Consider the following 19,966-nt stretch of genomic DNA (forward strand, 5'->3'; position numbering starts at 1 on the left):
GTGGGCCGACACTTCTGTCCCCCTAAATCAGCGATTCTCAAAATATTCGAATTATTTTTCAACAGCGGGCTTTCATTATTATTTCTTACACAAAAAATAATAGTTATTTACCCATTTTTCACAGCAAGATAATTTTAGCTGAATATTAGCTGCTTTCGCCAAATTATACTTAACGTTGATCCTGTTTGTGGCGTCTAAATTGCGCAGTTAAGTAGACTGATTGTCTTCGAATGTGCCCAGTTAAGTAATGCAAGTAAACTGAAATGTAGTCTGCTGTATCAATTTTGAGACAAAATACATTACAATTGTCCAACAAGAGAGGTTTTTTGCGTTGAACAGGGGTCTCCAATTTTTTCAAGGGATCACCACATACAGGGAATTCCCTAGCATGCATTACAGCATGGTAAACTAACAATGCTATGTTGGTTGGGATCGGTGTTTTCACTCAATCTGTTGTATTTTAATGGCGGTTTTGCAGCAACGCTCGAGGCTAGTAAAAAACGGAAACCGACCATCCATAGCATCTATTATGTAAGTGCAGAGTTGTAAACGGGCCTAAAATGGATGCCGAACCAGAACGTACAACCCCAAACCCGGACCGAACCAGAATCGTGTTTAAAAGCCCGTTAAGGCCTGAAACTTTAATTGGCAGGCCTATATATTAAAGACCCAGGAAAGACCGAGACGACAAACACAATACACAATAATAGACAACTAGTCTTTAACAAGGCGTTTTTGAGCTGTTTGACGCCAGGTCAGGTCCAGCAACTGGTTATACTAATCTAGTTAAATTTATTTTGTAAAATACAGAGTGTAAAGTCAGTCCCGAATCAAACCCGTTTTCCTGAAGATACTTAAGCCCGCATTGATTCAGAAAATATATATTAAATCGCACTAGTTCCTACCAGATCTCATTGTTACAGTCATTTTGGCTTTTATCTCTTTTTGAACTGTTCTACATATGAGCGTGTAATATAATCATTTGTCAATAGGTATTGGAAAATCAACAGAAGAGTACTGAAATATCTTCTGTTTCCAACAGCCACACTTTGTCATGCACATCAACATGAGGCATAAGACGTGTTTCCTCAACCAATTTGTTTTACGCCAAGTGTGGTTGCATACAAAAAAATCTTTAGTATAGTTTTTACTCCGTTTTTGTCTGATGATTGTACTGTCGGTCAAAATTAATTTGAAAGTAAACCATCAAATATCGTGCGGTTCATCAGCAAGAAGTTAACTGCTGATGTAGCTTAAACTAAGTGCTAATTTAATTTTACCAAAAAACGACGCCATTTTAGCACAATCCGACGAGAGACTTAATGATGCCATCTGATTAAACTGCAATGAAACCTGACTTTTTTATATCCAGCACCACACATGCACTTTGACAAGTGCTTTATAACCAACTTTTATTAATAACAACTGCAATTAAGCAATTAAATTGGCCATACTACAATTAAAGATCAGATTCAAGACATACGCCTTTTTTTAATTATAAGTTGACCAAGTTTAAAACATAAGGTGGTCACGCATAATTAAGGTTTTCGTGTATAAAGTTTGTTTGCCAAGAAATGGGATTTAGAAATTGCATTTTTTTGCAGCAGTTTAATTGGTGTTATTTTATCATGATAATTTCATCGAGGCAACTTTATTGTGGTATTTACATCGACAACACTTTGAAAGGGATTACAAAATGCTTTGCAGACCTGATTTAAAGAAACAATAAATGTTGAGCGATAAAGAAATACCACAGTTCATATTCGTTGCATATGTGGACCTGCCCAACTGGCAATAATTGTACTACATACGTAATTCATTAAAGCATTTAAATTGAAACTGTCTACGGGCCGGTAACGATTTCGTCACGGAATGGTGGGTGCCGACAACTCATTTAGATATCACACCGAAACTTCAGTTCAGTGCCAATCAGTCTAATGCCGTTTTTGTACGTATTCCAGTGCGCATGACACGGAAATTGCGGCGTTGTTGGGCATGCGGGATATGTATTCCAGGCCCCGTTAGGAACAGCAAGGGAACAACTGTAAAACCACCAACCACCATTCCGCCGCGAGATATCAGCACAATGCTTTCTATAAAAAAACAGAATTATTTATTTAAATGCCATCGTCATATGTGCTACATTTATGTCCTTTTGGTGTAAATCAGCATTTGCAAAAAATATGTGCTTGCCTATTAATGCGAGTTTCTGGTCCGTCGGTTTCTTGGTCAACTTATTTGCTTTAGTTTTGTAAAATATCGAAACAGTATGTGTCCTCGATTTTCACGATTGAAGACTGACAAAATTAAAAGCTTAAATTTGAGTAAAAGGCGCGTAGTCTTGGAATAAAAGATAAAACGTTTGTAGTCTTCATTTGGGGAAAATAAACAAAAACAACTAGTGACAACTTGTAAGCAAGGAATAATGTGATAAAAAATTGATATTGAAACCAATGATTTTATTTCAATAGTCGTTTTCAAACATACATATATTGATTCAGCGTACCGAGCATGTTGATAACTTACCCCGCATTGTCGTTGTCCCTATCTCTGGTGCTGAACCCTAATCCGCTTGAATTGTAGTTGTTGACATTGGTAACCATGCTGTCACCTGCAGTTCCATTGTATTGTCCTCCCACACACAGTTGATAGTTACTGCTCTCCGGACCCACACGAAATTGACTACATGTATAATGTGTTGTTTGTTGTTTATCATTGTGTGTTGGTCAGCTTTATACAAATTGTTTGTTACTTTCTTACCTATATTCGGCGTAACTTGTTTCATTATCGATGTCTTTGAGTTCAACACGAAGTCGACATTGATTGCATTGAAATGGTTTTGTTGCGATGTGCAATTTTTCAAGTCCTAAGATATAACAAAACGCAAACACTGCACGTGTATCAAAGCACGTTTGAGTGTGAAACTGGCGCTAAAAAGCATTAATGCTTAACCTTATAGTTTTGATGAGATTTCATTTCAAATTATGTAATCAAAACTATCACATGATGTAACAGTGATACCGCACTAAGCCACGTGCTTCACACCATGAGTCGTTTTTTGTTTAGAGCTCACCCCACCAAAACTCTCCAATCAAACTTCCAAACCCGTTTCTGTAGTCTGACCAGTAGATTTGGAAATCCACACTTCCGTCAAACCGACGTTGTAACACCTGCAGAACACGTTCATGCATGCGATACAAAGGTATGACTTGGACTTATTAAACCTCCGATACAGAGTTGCAAGCGGGCCCAAAATCTGAGCCCGAACCCGGCCCGAACCCGAAAGTATAAGCCCGAAGCCCGGCCCGAACCCGAAACGTTTTTGAGAAGCCCGTTTAGGCCCGAAATTTTGATTGACAGGCCTATCCACGAAAGCCTTGCAACAAAGGATGAGAAATAAAAAAGAGAAAGACAACAAACACAATGAACAATAGTAGAAAATGGCGTAAACAATGTGTTTTAGAGTAGGGTGGGCATTAAGTCTAAGCCAGAGACTTGTTACTTAGCTGAGTGATTTTATTTAAAAAATGGCGGACACGGAACGCAAAGTCAGGCCCGTTTTAAGCCCGTTTTCTCACAAATACCTAAGCCCGAACCCGGCCCGAACCCAAACCCGACCCGAAAATCCCGGCCCGACTTGCAACTCTGCTCCGATAAGTTTGAGCAAAAAAAACTTAAGAAAGTTTATTTCTATTGACTACAACAGAAATACACCCCACTTTAAACCACAGTTATATAGAAATTATACAGAAAATTTACGCGTTTTCGTGTTAAATAATTTGTGAATTTTTTTCTGTCTTCGCAGTAATTTTTTGACGTTGTAAAACAAAATTATCCAGCTAAAAGCAGTTATTGTTGCTGGGCTTAACCTAATGTCCAACAGCTCTAAAACGTCGTATATTAAGCCATCGCCTATTATTGTTCATTGTGGATGTCATAAAACCACTGCATTCATTCCAATACTTAGTACTAACCTATATATTAAAAGGTCAATATTTTCTTACCAACCACCCTTTGCTACAAACCACTTCATCTCCAGATTTCATCACAAACTTTCCTGTCAAGTTTCCATTCCAACAATGAGTAAACTCTAAATAACAGATGCGTTCTCTGGCACAGGCGAGAAGCTTAATCGCTATAGCTACACTTTCAAATATCGTTCAAATAACATTCGCCATTGTTTTCGGCACCAATGCTTAAAACAGTAAAGTTACCTTTTTCACAGTACTTTCCATAGTATCCTGGGGTGCACAAACAGAAATATTTTGCTATCCCGTCGACACACGTACTTCCGTGTTCACAAGCATTGTTGACACATTCGTTGATGTCTGAATTAAAACAAAACACCTCATACGAAAATGCACAAATCCTTCAAAAAGGCCAGCCCTAAAAATCATTGAATCTTGTTTACATTTCTTAATCTTTTTTACGCAACTGGCTAAATTAAAAAATCAAAATATCCTTGACATGAAACATACTTGTAAAAGCAAAGGCGCCTTTTGACGCTGAATCTGATTTGCTTTCAACGCCGTTTGAAGTGGATCCATTGTATGAACTTTGACCCAACGTGGTGTAAAATATAACCATTCCTCCTTTGTCTAAAAGATTTATAAAATCGTGTTTGTGTGTCTGAATTTACGACAGACGCGCTGCAACATCATTTTACTATTAAAACAAATGCACGTTTCAAAAACTCCAAGTTCGAAATTAAGAGGTAGTAATAATCTCGTCGACAAAAAATTGACTAGCAATACTACAACTCTTGGGTTTGTTCGGTAAAATGAACATTTCCAGTATTGATTGCGACTCACCTGGCAACGCTCCAGCATGCACAGTAGCTGTACACACAGATGACTTGTCGCTGTAGATTCCTGACCCGTACACCGCTTCTCCTGTGCAATAAGCTGGACAATTAACCTGGGTGACCAGAGTTGACGAGTCTCCCTGGGTTGAGCATGTCACTGCAAGGAATGGAGTATCAGTATGTGCTGTTCTTTTTTTTATTTTGCCTTGACAAAATACCGGTCAAAACTAAATATACTGCCAGTTGCAATAAACGCCAAAAAACTCAACCTACCTTCAAATGAATACGAATCACCATCAGCTGAACAAGATTCACTTTTCACAGCATTTCGGTTTCCTCCACTGTAGCGATTAGTGCGTTTACCCGGGCTTCGGTAAACAACCACTGGCCCACCACCGCCTGTGATCAAAATACATTACTTGTCTGGGTTCTTTATAAAGCAGATTTGTATAACGTTAACTAAATCGAATTTTTTTACAACCCAAAATCAGTTGAGAGTTGTTTCTCGCACATCTCTCGGCGTTTGTGTTCCTGATTTGCCATAATTATAACCTAAAATCGGTTGAGAGTTGTTTCTCACACGTCTCTCGGCGTTTGTGTTCCTGATTTGCTATAAACCGCTACATCAGGCACTAATTTATGACTTATAATTGGTAGGCCACATTTTAAACTGGGTTTCAACATGTAAGGTCTTATCGGTGCAGCTGGTGAGAGGAGCTAGGGCATATTAGCTAGTGTTGCCATCAAGCCGTATTCCATTTTGTGCTAGTTTACGAAAAAAACACCAAATACATTCTTATTTGAAACAAACTGGCTGCGAACAAAACCTATATTTATACCATCAATCCACTGATCCTGCATTGCAGCGAGACATATTGGACCCCTGGAATAAATCCTGTCACCGCATAAGTTCGAGTATTGCCTCCAACAGTCGGCTGGGCAGAGAACATAGGTGATGGAATGTTCCAGATCGGAAAACTGCGTATCGCAAGTCACTGTAAAGAAATTTGTGAATTTTTTTGTTTCAAAATGAAAATGAGTGTTTTGTCTACTTCGTGATAAATTTTAATTATAAAATAACATAATTATGCAACAAACTGTTTTGCTGATGAACACAACACTAAGGGTTTCAGTTTTGTTGAATTCATTTCAAGCACCTTCGAATCCTTTGCTGTTTTGTAGTAGGAACAAAATGATGATCAACATAAGCTGTTTATTTTTCATCAAAATTTTGGTAACTTTAGTTAAACTGTGCATACCGACAATCATGCGGCTTTTTGATAAAGCCTTGCTTACGTTATTTGCCTAAAATAAACCTAATTGGACTAGTGTCATCAAATATTGCATAGACCACTCGTGTAACCAAGAAGAATGCTTTGCCACTGCACGCAGTGCTTCACTCTGTAGTAATCGCTCTTGATAATCTAATGGGGGTTACGCATCCTCGTTTCCAACTCCTTGACCGGACGTCATTGTCTATACGAGTTACGCTGATAATTATCAATAAGAAACACTTCCTTAAAAACGTGTGACGATAATACGGTTATTGCTTTTAAAATGACTTGTTCTATCTTAGCTGCAATGCTGCTTTGTTCTCTGGATGTTCGAAGATGGAAATGTAACGGATAAATTGTGGGTTAATTAAGTCTACCGAATTACATCAGGTTTGCAATATATACATTTTGTCAAACAATATTTTTGGTGAAAACAAATTCAATAGTAAATGCGATAATACCAGAGATTTATGGATACTGCAGGGTTATTCACATATGTAATCGAACACATGTATGGGTTTGTTGACAAAGACGCCAAAAACAAGATCACTGTTAGGCATAATTTAGCAATTTAGCAAAAGCAGCTAATATTTTGCTAAATTCTCTTGCTGTGAGAAACGGGTAAACAATTATTATTTGTCAATTCCGGCTTTCGTTTCGTTGAAATATACAAGCTTTCGTGTTGTTGCTGAAAAAATGGGACCGTTGTGAAACATAACAATATAAATTTGACAATTACTGATTTTGTGGGATACGAGTGCTAGCCCTTTTTAATTAGATCCGCCCATAAGCAACAGCGAAAGACGTGCTAACTTCCAGTCGTCAAAATATATGCATTAGACATTGCATATAGTGTCAAGTCAGTCGTGTTGCTATGTCAACAACCCTAGACATTTATGTGTTCGACTAGATATGTGAAAAACCCTGCAGTATCCATAAATCTCTGGTCTTATCGCATTTAGTATTGCATTTGTTTTCACATAAAAAAGGTTTCACATAAAATAAGGGACAAAATGCAAATATTGCAAACCTGGCTTGTTCGGTAGACTTAATTAACCCACAATATATCCGTTATATTTCCATCTTTGAACGGATATGACGTGCAGAGAACAAAGCAGCATCAGGCAGCTAAGATAGAACGTTCTATGTACAAGTCATTTCAAAAGCATTAACCGTATTGTCGTCACACTTTTTTGGGGAAGTATTTCTTGTTGATTATCAGCGTATAGACAATGACGTCCGGCCAAGGACTTCGAAACCCTAATGCAGTGTTTCCTAACCTATGGGTCGCGATCCAAAGTTGGGTCGCCTAAAGATTCTGTTGGGTCGCCTGTTTTTTTGTGACAATAAGAGGATTTACTCTTTGACTTCGTTTCGTAGCGTTATTTTTTAATTTCTCACGACTAAATCAGGGTTCTTCAACGATGGGTATTTCGTCCAACGAGGGGTTGATGGTGACAGTTTAAAGTTCGGGGCGATATAAGCTTACAAGAACTGTGAAACTCAGCTAACTTTATCTTACAAGCAGATTTTATTCGTCTTGCAGACAAACGCCATGGACAAGGGGCGCATCAGCTTAAACGTGCCGCTGTTTGATTATATATATTTTTACTGACGATTGTTTGTGCTTTTTGTGATCTCGGCAGCAAGGTTGGGCAATTAATTTGCCACATAGGGACACTTTGTTAAGGCTATGTATGGTGACGGGACATACTTTTTAAATACAACGCTAACGTGCTTTCCCTTAAACTTGTTTCGCGTTCACACTTCCTATAGGCCTAATAGCGCTTCCCAAACTGTGAAGTATTTGTATCATTTAATTTGGTAAATGTAGTGTAATTTGATGTTGAATGTATAGGATTCTCCTCTACCGAGTAATGCCGTATTGTTTTCAACAAAAGAAGGGTATTGTTTGCGCATAATCGTAATATTATTTTGTCTATGATGTAACAAACTGTTTTAAATTGTTGCCCCAAAATAATTTCACAACTTGGCGTATTAATGGTTAATTCTGTTTGGGACGTCATATGGCTGATAATGCTTTGAGATAGCTCCAAAGTTCGGGCTAAATGGAAATGTTTTGAATAGTATTTGTTTGATTTTTTCATTTTTCAAACTGGCGTAATAATTTTCGAAGCTTTTCTTATTCAGAGACCGAAATAAAACCGAAATAGTAAGAATACATGTCCATGGGTCGCGAGACATCACAAAACAACATTTTGGGAAGTATTTGGGTCGCGTCAAAAAAAGGTTGGGAACCATTAGGGCCTAATGCGTAATACACACATTACATTATGAAGAGCGATTACTGTAAAATTAAGCACTGTGTGCAGCAGCAAAGTGTTTCGTTTAGTGATACTGGTGGTTTATGAAAACCACAATGGTCAAAATTGGTTTAATTAAAATAATGGTTTAGATAAACAACGTAAGCAAGACTTTATCACAAATGCGGCATGGTTGGCGTTATGCATAGTTTAGGGTTGCCATATTTTGTGATACACAATCCCTGACAAAATTTATCTCAGCTGCGTTAACCCAGTGGTCTAAACGGTCCCTTTGCCATTATTTCGAGGGCTTGCGGTCCTTAAGCCTGGTGTGTATTTCAGAAAAACGAAAGGTAATTGCAGGATTTTAGCTAGTTACGCGAAATTCTGCAAAACAATGATCCAAATCTGACATTAAAACATTTAACGTTAAACATTACAATTTATGCGCGAACAATTGCATTTTTGTTAATTGTCATGCAATAAAGCCTATTGTTTAGCAATGAAGACGGTCGATTCTCATATTCACTTTGATTTAAACTTATTCATTTACATAAACTGACGCCAAATAAGAATATAGAATTCCTTTTTTTGCGGTCCCCGCAAAATTGCCTCACGGAGCCCTAAAGGACCGCGGAACCCAGTTTGAGAACCACTGCGTTAACCTCTTTGCGATCCAAATACTTGCATTCCGGAATAAATTTAGAATCTTCGGAAGTCATACGGACAGCGACACTAGAAAACATTCGATACGATACTCTGATCCTTGTCAATTTACTTTCTGCGTAGGCTTCTGTTTAGTTAAGTTTATAAGGCTAAACTCACTACTCTCACTATCCTTGAAACAATAAGCACATATATCAGGTCGCCAACCTTTACCACTCTAAAAACCATTCAGACCAATATCAAATTTTCAAACAAAAAAATCCCTGGGAGCCGAGAAGGCCTTTTTGAAATACAATGCCACTGCAAAAACGTTTTTATATCTAACGAAATTCGACTTATTATTGTTAGTTGGTTCCTTGCATATTATAGGTGCACAGTTAAAGCAAATTAAATTTCCCACGTCCCCACGTTAGCATCGAACGCTGTGTTTTCTTGAGACGCGGATTTTTATTTGTGCATTTAACGCGTATTGTTAGACGCCGCCAGTTTACCACTTTACGTCCATGGTTTGAACGCGGTTGTAGCTAACAACCAGAAATTTTCTCCGTTGGTGCATTTATTTCTTAGTATATCTATATTTTTTTCTCAAATTCCTGACTTTTAAGTACATTTTAACATTTCTCCCTGACGCAAATTTAAACCATGAATTCCCTGACATGTCAGGGAAAATCCTGACGTATGGCAACCCTAGCATAGTTTGACTAAAATTACCAAAATGTTGAGGAAAAATAAACATCTTATGTTTGTCATCGTTTTGATGTTACTACAAAAAAGCAAAGGATTAGAAGGTGAATGAAATGAATTTATCAAAATTAAAATCCTTTATAGTGTTGTGTTCATCAGCAAAACAGTTTGTTGCATCATTTATTATTAAGGACACAAAATAATGGTTTTCAATGAAAAAAATTCTTTACAGTGACTTGCGATACGCAGTTTTCCGATCTGGAACACTCCATCACCTATGTTCTCTGCCCAGCCGATTGTTGGAGACAATACTCGAACTTATGCGGCGACAGGATTTACTCCAGGGGTCCAATATGTCTAGCTGCAATGCAGGATCAATGGATTGATGGTATAAATATATGCTTTGTTCCGAAGCAAAAAGCTCAGTTTTAAATAGCACAACCAGCAGCGCCAACTGAAGTGCTTTTGAAAGGCTACGCTAGCCGATACGGCATATCTCTTGTCACCAGCTTAACCGATGAGACTAATTTGTGGGTCGAAACAGTGTGCACTACACTAACTGCTGAACAAAATCTGTTTCGAGAGTACCACTTATAAATCTAGACTGCGTAAACTTTTTGTAGCCAGGAATATCCCTAAATTTTGTTTTTAATTTGTTAAAGGGTAAGTTAAAAAACACGTATGTCATTGCTGTTTACCTTCAGTGCTTCTAGCGGTTTACTTCAAAACAACATAAACAGACGTCTCGAGATGTGTGAGAAAACAACTCTATGTATCTGGTTTGTTAACTTCCGCTTTATAAACAACCCATACAAATAATGTGTTTTGTAAACAAAGGTGGTGGTGGGCCAGTGGTTATTTACCGAAATCCAGGTAAACGCACTAATCACTACAGCGGAGGAAACCGAAACGCTGTGAAAAGTGAATCTTGTTCAGCTGATGGGGATTCCTATTCATTTGAAAGTAGTTTTCCATTTTAATCGTTTTGAATAGCACATATTGATATTTGATTCCTTGCAGTGACCTGCTCAACCCAGGGAGACTCGTCAACCCTGGTCACCCAGGTCAGTTGTCCAGCTTATTGCAGAGGAGAAGTGGTGGGTCAGGAATCTACAGCGACAAGTCATCTGTGTGCAGAGCTGCTGTGCATGCTGGAGCGTTACCAGGTGTGTCGCAATGAATAATGGAAATGTTCATTTTACCCAGCAAACCCAAGCGATCTTTTCGACGAGATTATTACTATACCTCCTAATTACGAACTTGCAGTTTTTGCAACGTGCATTTGTGATCATTTAAAACAGAATATTCAAGTTTAAAGCGTCTGTTGTAAATGTTGACACATAAACACGATTTTATAAATCTTTTAGATAAAGAAGGAATGGTGATATTTTTCACCACGTTGGGTCAAAGTTCATACAATGGATCCACTTCAAACGGCGTTGAAAGCAAATCGGGTTCAGCGTCAAAAGGCGCCTTTGCTTTCCAAGTATGTTTCATGTCAAGGATCTTTTAATATTTTCTTTTAGCCTGCTGCGTTGTTATCCACTGTTAAGGAACACTTGTTGATGAAAGCACCTGAGTCAAGTTATATAAAAAAAGTCAAGTTAATATAAATACAGAATCCAAAATCAAATTAAATCATGATTCAATGATTTTTAGGCCCATTCGTTTAGAATGGTTGATGCATTTTCGTATGAGATATTTTGTTTTAATTTAGATATCAACGAATGTGTCAACAATGCCTGTGAACACGGAAGTACTTGTGTCGACGGGATAGCAGAATATTTCTGTGTGTGTTCCCCAGGATACTATGGAACGAACTGTGAAAAAGGTAAGTAACTGTTTTAAGCATTTAGTTTGTGCAATGAGACTTTATTTACGTTTGTTTTACTAACTTATATAATGAGTGACAGTACGCAGGCTTAGCGGTGCCAGCCACATATGCCTAACATGTCATCTTCGCAGTAAGGGATCACCAGATTCAGGGATGATCCTAGTTTTGAATCCATGTTTGTCTTTATCAATAATGAGGCATGGATATATATATTGGAAGTAATTTTCCTAAGTATTTTTGTCCTGTCTTCCATGTTAGATTGCTTTACTAGTAAATGACAAAATAAAGTGGACGCTTCTATCAAATCCAATAGACATCTTTTTTTTATCTGTTAGTCAAGCCAGGTAACATACCGATTGTACGTGAAACGTAAGAATGTTTCTAAACATTTTTTCTGCGGTTATCGTATAAAATATCAACGCAAGAGTGTCGCAAATGCGGGCTAGTATAATTGATCTAAACATACATTTCCTACATTATTTTGTCACGCAGCCCATAGTTGCGTTTTGTTTTTGTCACTTTAAAAAACCCGTTTCACGCAAAAAAACTAACTTTCAGCGACAAATACAACATGTAACTTTTCGCTTGTCCCAAAAAACACCCGTATTTCTGTTATTCAGAGTTTACTCATTGTTGGAATGGAAACTTGACTGGAAATTTTGTGATGAAATATGGAGATGAAGTTGTTTGTAACTGTCACAAATGTTCTAGACCGCCCCTTGACAATATCGCGCGACCCAATTACAACGCATCACGGGTAATTTATGTTTGTCTCTAATCTACCGTTGGAGACGCTTTTGTTGTTTCATTGTTCTAATGTGTTAGTTTAATCGCGTCGCCGTTACCCGTTGCTGAAGAAAAAGGCCCATGCAGAGTTTACACCTTTACCCATCCATTGTTATCGTAACGGTACAAGTAGCCGTCCATTTGTCAGAACGCTTCACTGTTGTTATTCGCGCTTCTAAAAAGTGGTACACGTAAAGGCATGCGATGTATATGTGGTCATGAAGTATACACCCGTGCAATAGGTTATGTAAGCAATTTCTTTGTGTGTAAATAATCGTATTTTTATGTATTTGATTCTATTTGAATAAGGACAATAAAGGTGTAGGAAAAGTGTTTATTGCTGATCAGAGTACACGAGCGTTAGTTGTTAAAGAACTTCCGATAGTCAGTCCTATCTTTTGCGTACCCGTGAAAACGGAACGTGACAGTAACAAAGGGTGGTTGGTAAGAAAATCTTGACTTGTTTTAATATGTAGGTTAGTAGTAAGTGTTGGGCTGGCTGCAGTTGTTAAATTATATTGTGTAACAGCCAGTTGATGTTACGCGACAAAACGTACAGGCATACAAACGCCATGGACATTAACAGACAATGGCCCAGACACGACGTTTTATGGCTGTTGCGCATGAAGTCCAGCAACCAGCTGCTTATAGGGAAAGGGCCAATCAGGATAAACTATCTTTTGGCCTTTTACTGAAACTTTTTTAGTTTTTCAAAAACAATTAAACCTTTTTATCGAACATTCTGCAGGTGTTTCAACGTCGGTTTGACGGCAGTGTGGATTTACAAGGCTACTGGTCAGACTACAAAAACGGGTTTGGAAGTTTAAATGGAGAGTTTTGGTGGGGTGAGTGTAAAATATAAAACAAGTCATTGCTTGAAATGTGTGACTTGGTGTGTCACTGTTACATAACATATTATTTATGGTAGCATGAGTCAAATTATAATCTTAAGCAAACGAGGCTAAAATATCTAAGCATTAATGCCTTTAAGTGCTATGTTCTCACTTAAAAGTATTTTGATGCATGTGAGGTTAAGTAAATAGAAAAAAACATGGTACCAATTATTTAAGCTATGAAATGATAATGTGTGAGACTTTACATATTTACTTTAATAACTTTAACTGTAATGGTTTTGTTTTGGTATATAGGACTTGAAAAGATGCACATCGTAACAAAACCATTTCAATGCAACCAATGTCGACTCCGTATTGAACTCAAAGACATCGATAATGAAACAGCTTATGCCGAATATAGGTAAAAAACTACAAAAAGCTTGTATAAAATGGAGCAAAAAACAATCATAAACAACAAACTACTCAATTATTTAGTAAATTTCGTGTGGGTCCAGAGAGCAGCAACTGTGTGGGGGGGGACAATACAATGGAACTGCAGGTGATAGTATCATTACCAATGTTACCAATTACAATTCCAGCGGATTAGGATTCAGCACCAGAGATCGCGACAACGACAATGCGATGTAAGTTGCCAACACACACACAGTATACTCGGTTTCACCAATCGATGTGATAATAAATATTTGTAATGAAATATTTAAATAAAAAGTTTGATACCAAATCGACTTTTTATTATTATTTTTTCTTTAAAACTGAGTTAAAAGAAAATGCAAATATAATTAATACTAGTTTTTATGTATATTTTCACTCCTCTTTTTAACTTCAAACACATTACCTTTATTTTCTTAAGCTACACAAATTCATTTAATCATAAACATTACTGCCAAGGTAGTGGTGTATATAGAATACATCGTGTAGACGTTTCGACAATCTCTGTTGTCATCATCAGTACCATGGGCGTCGGCAGCGGGGGGCAAGAGGGAGCGCGTAAGTCGAACATTATTACCTAACAATAGCTCTGTAACAACCATATTAATACGTCGGTAATGGATGTGCCCAAAAGCCATTCTGTGGCACCTTCACTGTGTCTGTTGTTACATCTGATAAGGTTCGTCTTATAAATCCTACTTCCGTTAAAAAAGTATTTGCCAACCTACCACATACTTCAGTGATAGTTAATATTCTGCCCTCCCCTGTATTTTTTTCCTGCCGTCGCCCATGGACCGGACTGGGAAAACATAAACGTTCCGCAGTGAAAAATTTATTACAATACATATTCGTTACATATTTGGATTTGACAACGTGACAATAATTGTTGTACATAAATCATTCTATCATTTAAACTGAAAAAGTCTACGGCCCGGTTCGTCACGGATCGGGGATTGCCGACAACCCATTTAGATGTCACATCGAAATTTCAGCTCAGTTCCAATAAGTCTAATGCTGTTTTTGTACGTAAACCAGTGAGCATGACACGGATATTGCGGTGGCTTTGGGCATCCGGGATAAGTTTTCCAAGCTCCGTTAGGGATGGCAAAGGAACAATCGTTAAACCACCAACCTCCTTCACGCCGCGAGAAATCGGCGCAATGCTGGTGTCTAAAAAAAACATAATTAAATACATAAATGCAAGGTGGATATATGAAAGTACGGTAATGCAAAAATATACAAAATAATTTGGCAGTATTTCAGGATCACGTTACATAAGTCTATTTCTCATCTCTGAAATGCAAAAACCAGTGTCAAAAATGATTATCTTATAATTTTAAATTAAAGTTGTCTTGGAAAATCAAGATACAAGTGTTTATAGTTTGGAAGGTGAGTCTCTTAAAGGTGGAAATGCACACAAACTTTCGCTTAACTTAATTAGTTTCTAAGAGAGAAAAAAAAAGATGAAACATCATTTTATTTCAAATATTTGTTATTGCATCTATTGGTCAAACCGATCATATTGTGTGTGTTGGAAACTTACGGCGAATTGTCGTTGTCGCGATCTCGGGTGCTAAACCCTACTCCGTTTGCACTGTGGTGGGCTAAAGTGCTAATCATGCTGTCTCCTGCTGTTCCAGTGTATTGTCCTCCCACACAACATTGATATTCCGTGCTCTCCGGACCCACACCAAACTCACTAAGGCAATTGAGTTGTTTAGTATTGTCAGATGTTAGTTTTGATACCAGTATAACCAAAATATACATGCATAAAACAACCAAAATTCGTAACAATGCACAAGATAATTGCGATGATACAATTTGCGTCCGACTAAATTAAAGTTATTGTTTCCCTTTCAATCGTGTGACACATACCGAAAGACTTCAATTATTGGTAAGCCTATTTACTAAACTTATCTCATTTCCAAAGCCTTTAATAACTTTTTACCTGTATTCGGCGTAACTTGTTTCAGTATCGATGTCTTTGAGTTCAACACGAAGCCGACATTGGTTGCATTGAAATGGTTTTGTTGCAATGTGCATTTTTTTAAGTCCTATTCCAAAATATTGAAGTTAAACTTAGTAATGTAAAAATTATTTGTTGCAACATGTAGGCCTATTGTATTACCGCTCAAATAATCCCCCCAACACGTAATATGACTATATACGTTCGGGGCCTATAATATTGTGCTTTTATACACGTTGCTTGGTGCAACAGTGATGCACCAATCCATGTATTTTAAGAAATTAACTGTTTTATATTTTGAACTCACCCCACCAAAACTCTCCATTTAAACTTCCAAACCCGTTCCTGTAGTCTGACCAGTAGGCTTGAAAATCCACGCTGCCGTCAAACCGACGTTGAAACACCTGCGAAATATGTCATAAGAAGGCCTGATTTCAACTACATCAGCGTCAAGATTAGGTTAAGGTAAAAAGAAATCTCCGGATTTCATCACAAACTTTCCAGTCAAGTTTCCATCCCAACAATGAGTAAACCCTGGAGAACAGAAAAAAGTGTTTTCTGTAGCTTTACAGCAAGCTACATTTGTTAGGTATCGTTGAATCTTAGGCATTGTATGCAAAAAATCGAAGTTCTGCGGCAGAGCAATTTACCTTACCTTTTTGACAGTACTTTCCACTGTATCCTGGTAAAAACACACGGCATTGTGGACGCATTCGTCGATGTCTGATGTAGAACTGAATTTATTATTATTAGCCTAAACGCTGTCAACCTGTGCTGATTGTAATAAAATCCCAACTTCGAGTATCATTTTGATTTGGATCTCATATTATCCCAACGCCGTCGACCTTGTATGTTTGTTGATAACGTCAGTTTTTGTTTGCGTTTTTTATGTTTTTTCCTTTGATAGGTATCATATTTGTTTGGTATGCCAGTGCTTGTGATTTTTATAATGCACCAATGCTTCATTTGGTTAGTATGTGGCATTTTTCTTCGTTCTAACTGATAAATTTACGTACTTGTGAAGGCAAAGGCGCTTTTTGATGCTGAAGATGATTTGCTTTGGACGCCGTTCCGCTTGGTTCCAGTGTATGACCTTTGACCCAATGTGGTGTAAAATATCACCAACCCTCCTTTATCTGAAAAGGTCAGATTTGTTTTTCAGCGGTCTATCTTCTTCAACCAGTGGTCTCGTTATTGTGTGTGCTTTATGTATAGGCCAAATAAGCTTTATGAACAAAAAGCATTAGGGCATAATAGGCCAATGCATGATACGTAAGCTGTGGACAGTGATCACTGACGAATCATGAGGTGTCATTTGTGCAGCTGTCTGCCAGAGATTGGTCACATGTGCTAATGTAGCCACCTTCCTGTTCTATATCGCAACTGGTCATCTATTATAAACCACAAAAAATGGCCCACAAGGGCCAGGCATCTTGTGCCCAGTTGTGTTGTCCGAACAAGATGTGTGTCCGAACAAAATGTGTAGATGTTGTCTATATTGAGACACAATTAATACGAATGTAAACAGCGTTCTTTAATACTTTTCTAGAATTCTAGAAACAAGGCAAAAAATGTTGAGGAAACTTTCTGGGGTTTACATGCTAAAAATGAACATTTCCATCATGGAGTGCGACTAACCTGGTAACGCTCCAGCATGCACTGCAGCTCTGCACACAGATGACTTGTCGCTGTAGATTTCTGACCCGTATACCACTTCTCCTCTGCAATAAGCTGGACAGTCAACCTGGGTGACCAGAGTTGACGAGTCTCCCTGGGTTGAGCATGTCACTGCAAGGAATCGAATATATCAGTGTGTGCTGTTCGTTTGTGTTTTCATTTTCCGAATTGCATTTTGTCTTGACAAAATACCGGTCGAAACTCAATGTCAGTTGCAATATAATTCATGAAAAAAACAACCTACTTTCAAATGAATAGGAATCCCCATCAGCTGAACAAGATTCACTTTTCACAGCATTTCGGTTTCCTCCGCTGTAGCGATTACTGCGTTTTCCCGGACTTCGGTAAACAACCACTGGCCCACCACCGCCTGTGTTCAAAAAACATTGCCAATTCAACTTAGAGTTGTTGTTTCAGAAAATTTAATCCGTTTTTTATCCCAGGTTTGAAAGCATACGTTTTATGATCCACAAATCGTGCACTTAAAAAAGTATATATTGTTCTACCACTGAAACCAGCGGGTCCCAAACTGGGGTCCGCGGTCCTTTAGGGGTTCGTGAGGCCATTTTGGGGGGACCGCGAAGCGGTTGAAGTAATTCTATAATCTTATTTTGCTTCAGTTTGTGCCACTACATAAGTTTCAATCAAAGTAGAATTGAGAATCGACTGTCTATATTGCTAAACAATGGCCTTTATTCAATGACAACTAACAAAAATGCAATTGTTCGCGCACAATCGTAATGTTTTTGTCCTGTTCGTGATGTCAAATGCTGTCTTTGGTTGATTGTTGTCACGTTCCCGTTTGCACGGTTACGCAAAAGTTTGGGACTGACTATCGGAAGTTCCTTAACAACTAACGCACGTGTACTCTGATCGGCAAACAACCTTTCCTTTTACATTTATTCACGTCCAACCACACGTAATCAAAACAACAAACAAACAATCCAGCACTACTTCGCAGTTATCTCTATTCCAGTCTGTATCATTCCATGTTATGTATATTTTAAATCGTGAAATAGGGGCTCTTATATCGCTTGCGTAACAATGATGGGGAAAAAGGCGATAACTCACTATAACCATTTCCCAACGGGTAACGGCGACGCGATTAAACTAACACATTAGAACAATGAAACGACAAAAGCGTCTGCAACGATAGACTCTAGACGTACAGAAATTATCCGTGATGCGTGGTAATTGGGACGTGGGATATTGTCATGGGGCGGTCTAGAATATTTGTGACAATTGTTATGCGCAATTTTGCACAACTAGCTAAAGTCCTGCAAACAACTTTCGTTTTTATGAAATACACATTTAGGCATAAGGACCGCGAGCCCTCGAAATAATGGCAAAGGAACCGTTTTGAAAAAAATATGAAAAAGTTTGGGAACCACTGACTTAAACGAATAGATACAATATGCACAATGTCATTTGAAGAAAGATAATTTATAATGAAAACTTTTTTAATTTTTAAAAACCTTTTAGTTCCATGGCTTCAAAATTGCAAGCAGCTACGCATGTATGACACGTAACTGCTACGTTACATACAGGGTTTGTACTATTCTAGGCTTCTAGTTTTTCGCTAGTTTTGACGTAAATAACTGTTTTGCAAACAAACATTGAATACACCTTTAGAAAAAGCAACTGATTGTGCTACTCAAAACTAGATTTTCCCCCTTTGAAAATAAAACCTATATTTATACCATCTATCCATTGATCCTGCATTGCAGCTAGACATATTGAACCCCTGGAATAAATCCTGTCGCCGCATAAGTTCGAGTATTGTCTCCAACAGTCGGCTGGGCAGAGAACATAGGTGATGGAATGTTCCAGATCTGAAAACTGCGTATCGCAAGTCACTATAAAGAAACTCGTGTATTTTAGTTTTAAATAAAAACAGTAGTTCTGAATTTGTCTACTTCATAATAAATGATGCAACAACGGTTTTGCTGATAAACACAACGCTAAGGATTTTAGTTTTGTTTAATCCATTTCACACACCTTCGAATTCTTTGCTGTTTTGTATTAGCATCAAAACGACGACAAAAGTAACCTGTTTATTTTTTATCAGCATTTTTATTGCTTCTGGACAAAAATAGTTGGCATGGTAAAGCAATATAATGCTTTCGAAACCTTAATTAGGCAGTACGTCTCACTTTTTAATGAAGCCCTTTGCTTTCGGGTTGGGTAATCGAAAACCATATTGGACTACAGACTAAACCATTGGGCAATGCATTTAAAACTCGCTTCACTAAAACACACAGCATGCTATTTGCAAGTGGGCATACTATAGCCTATTTCCTTCTGCAATAATCTGCACTCCTTGATGATATAATGGATGTAGCTTATTACGCTTCAGTTTTGGTATAGAATAACCTAGAGACACCGCACGATTACTCACATTTCATGACTATGCACAATTGCCGGGATGGCTAACTTGATATCATAGCATGAATTAACTATCGGCTCGTCGCTGAAAGTGAAAGGAAGATTGACACACCAGTGGAATTGCGCTTGGCCTGTGGTGTAATATCCCAAGGAAATGTGCTCATTTTAATGTCACGCGGTAACTATATTGGTCATGACAACTTCTTGCAAGACAATTATTACCAGTGATGAGATTCAAATTTTTTTGTCAGTCGGTTCTATCACAAAAGTTATATTTTTCCACCGGTTTTGTTATAAAAGATCCATTGACAGTAATCAGTAGTGCTAACCAGTTCGCTGATCT

The 19,966-nt window shown here is 37.8% G+C and overlaps 3 protein-coding genes and 1 pseudogene across 5 annotated transcripts; 2 read left to right on the top strand and 2 right to left on the bottom strand.

Moving 5' to 3' along the window:
* Positions 1-674: 674 nt before the first annotated feature.
* Positions 675-6,918, bottom strand: LOC145233698 (uncharacterized). Of its 2 annotated transcripts, none has more exons than XM_080098473.1 (11): positions 5,962-6,918; positions 5,644-5,799; positions 5,078-5,203; positions 4,812-4,892; positions 4,479-4,598; positions 4,215-4,328; positions 4,005-4,090; positions 3,074-3,170; positions 2,761-2,866; positions 2,527-2,682; positions 675-2,093 (listed from the first exon to the last, which is right to left on the bottom strand). In XM_080098473.1, the coding sequence occupies exons 1-11, from the start codon at positions 6,071-6,073 to the stop codon at positions 1,895-1,897; spliced, it is 1,353 nt and encodes a 450-aa protein (XP_079954599.1). In that variant the 5' UTR covers positions 6,074-6,918; the 3' UTR covers positions 675-1,894. The 2 variants fall into 2 exon arrangements, with proteins under 2 accessions (XP_079954599.1, XP_079954598.1); XM_080098472.1 differs by having other exon boundaries at positions 683-2,093; positions 4,812-4,961.
* A 4,433-nt stretch (positions 6,919-11,351) lies between these two features.
* LOC145233702 (venom prothrombin activator hopsarin-D-like) lies at positions 11,352-12,645 on the top strand. Its single transcript, XM_080098476.1, has 2 exons — positions 11,352-11,523; positions 12,147-12,645. Exons 1-2 carry the CDS (start codon positions 11,367-11,369, stop codon positions 12,302-12,304), a joined length of 315 nt encoding a protein of 104 aa, XP_079954602.1. The 5' UTR covers positions 11,352-11,366; the 3' UTR covers positions 12,305-12,645.
* A 45-nt stretch (positions 12,646-12,690) lies between these two features.
* Positions 12,691-14,121, top strand: LOC145233701 (microfibril-associated glycoprotein 4-like; annotated as a pseudogene). Its single transcript, XR_013861165.1, has 4 exons — positions 12,691-13,157; positions 13,461-13,566; positions 13,641-13,789; positions 14,055-14,121. The product of XR_013861165.1 is annotated as a microfibril-associated glycoprotein 4-like (transcript).
* A 290-nt stretch (positions 14,122-14,411) lies between these two features.
* LOC145233699 (uncharacterized) lies at positions 14,412-18,975 on the bottom strand. The gene is made up of 9 exons (XM_080098474.1): positions 18,939-18,975; positions 17,483-17,608; positions 17,200-17,349; positions 16,578-16,697; positions 16,217-16,284; positions 15,869-15,965; positions 15,544-15,649; positions 15,139-15,294; positions 14,412-14,765 (listed from the first exon to the last, which is right to left on the bottom strand). The coding sequence occupies exons 1-9, from the start codon at positions 18,958-18,960 to the stop codon at positions 14,564-14,566; spliced, it is 1,047 nt and encodes a 348-aa protein (XP_079954600.1). The 5' UTR covers positions 18,961-18,975; the 3' UTR covers positions 14,412-14,563.
* Between the last annotated feature and the right edge of the window lie 991 nt (positions 18,976-19,966).

This window comes from Phallusia mammillata, chromosome 6 (assembly GCF_965637545.1).
Source record: "Phallusia mammillata chromosome 6, kaPhaMamm4.hap1.1, whole genome shotgun sequence".
In the NCBI taxonomy this organism is placed as follows: Eukaryota; Metazoa; Chordata; class Ascidiacea; order Phlebobranchia; family Ascidiidae; genus Phallusia; species Phallusia mammillata.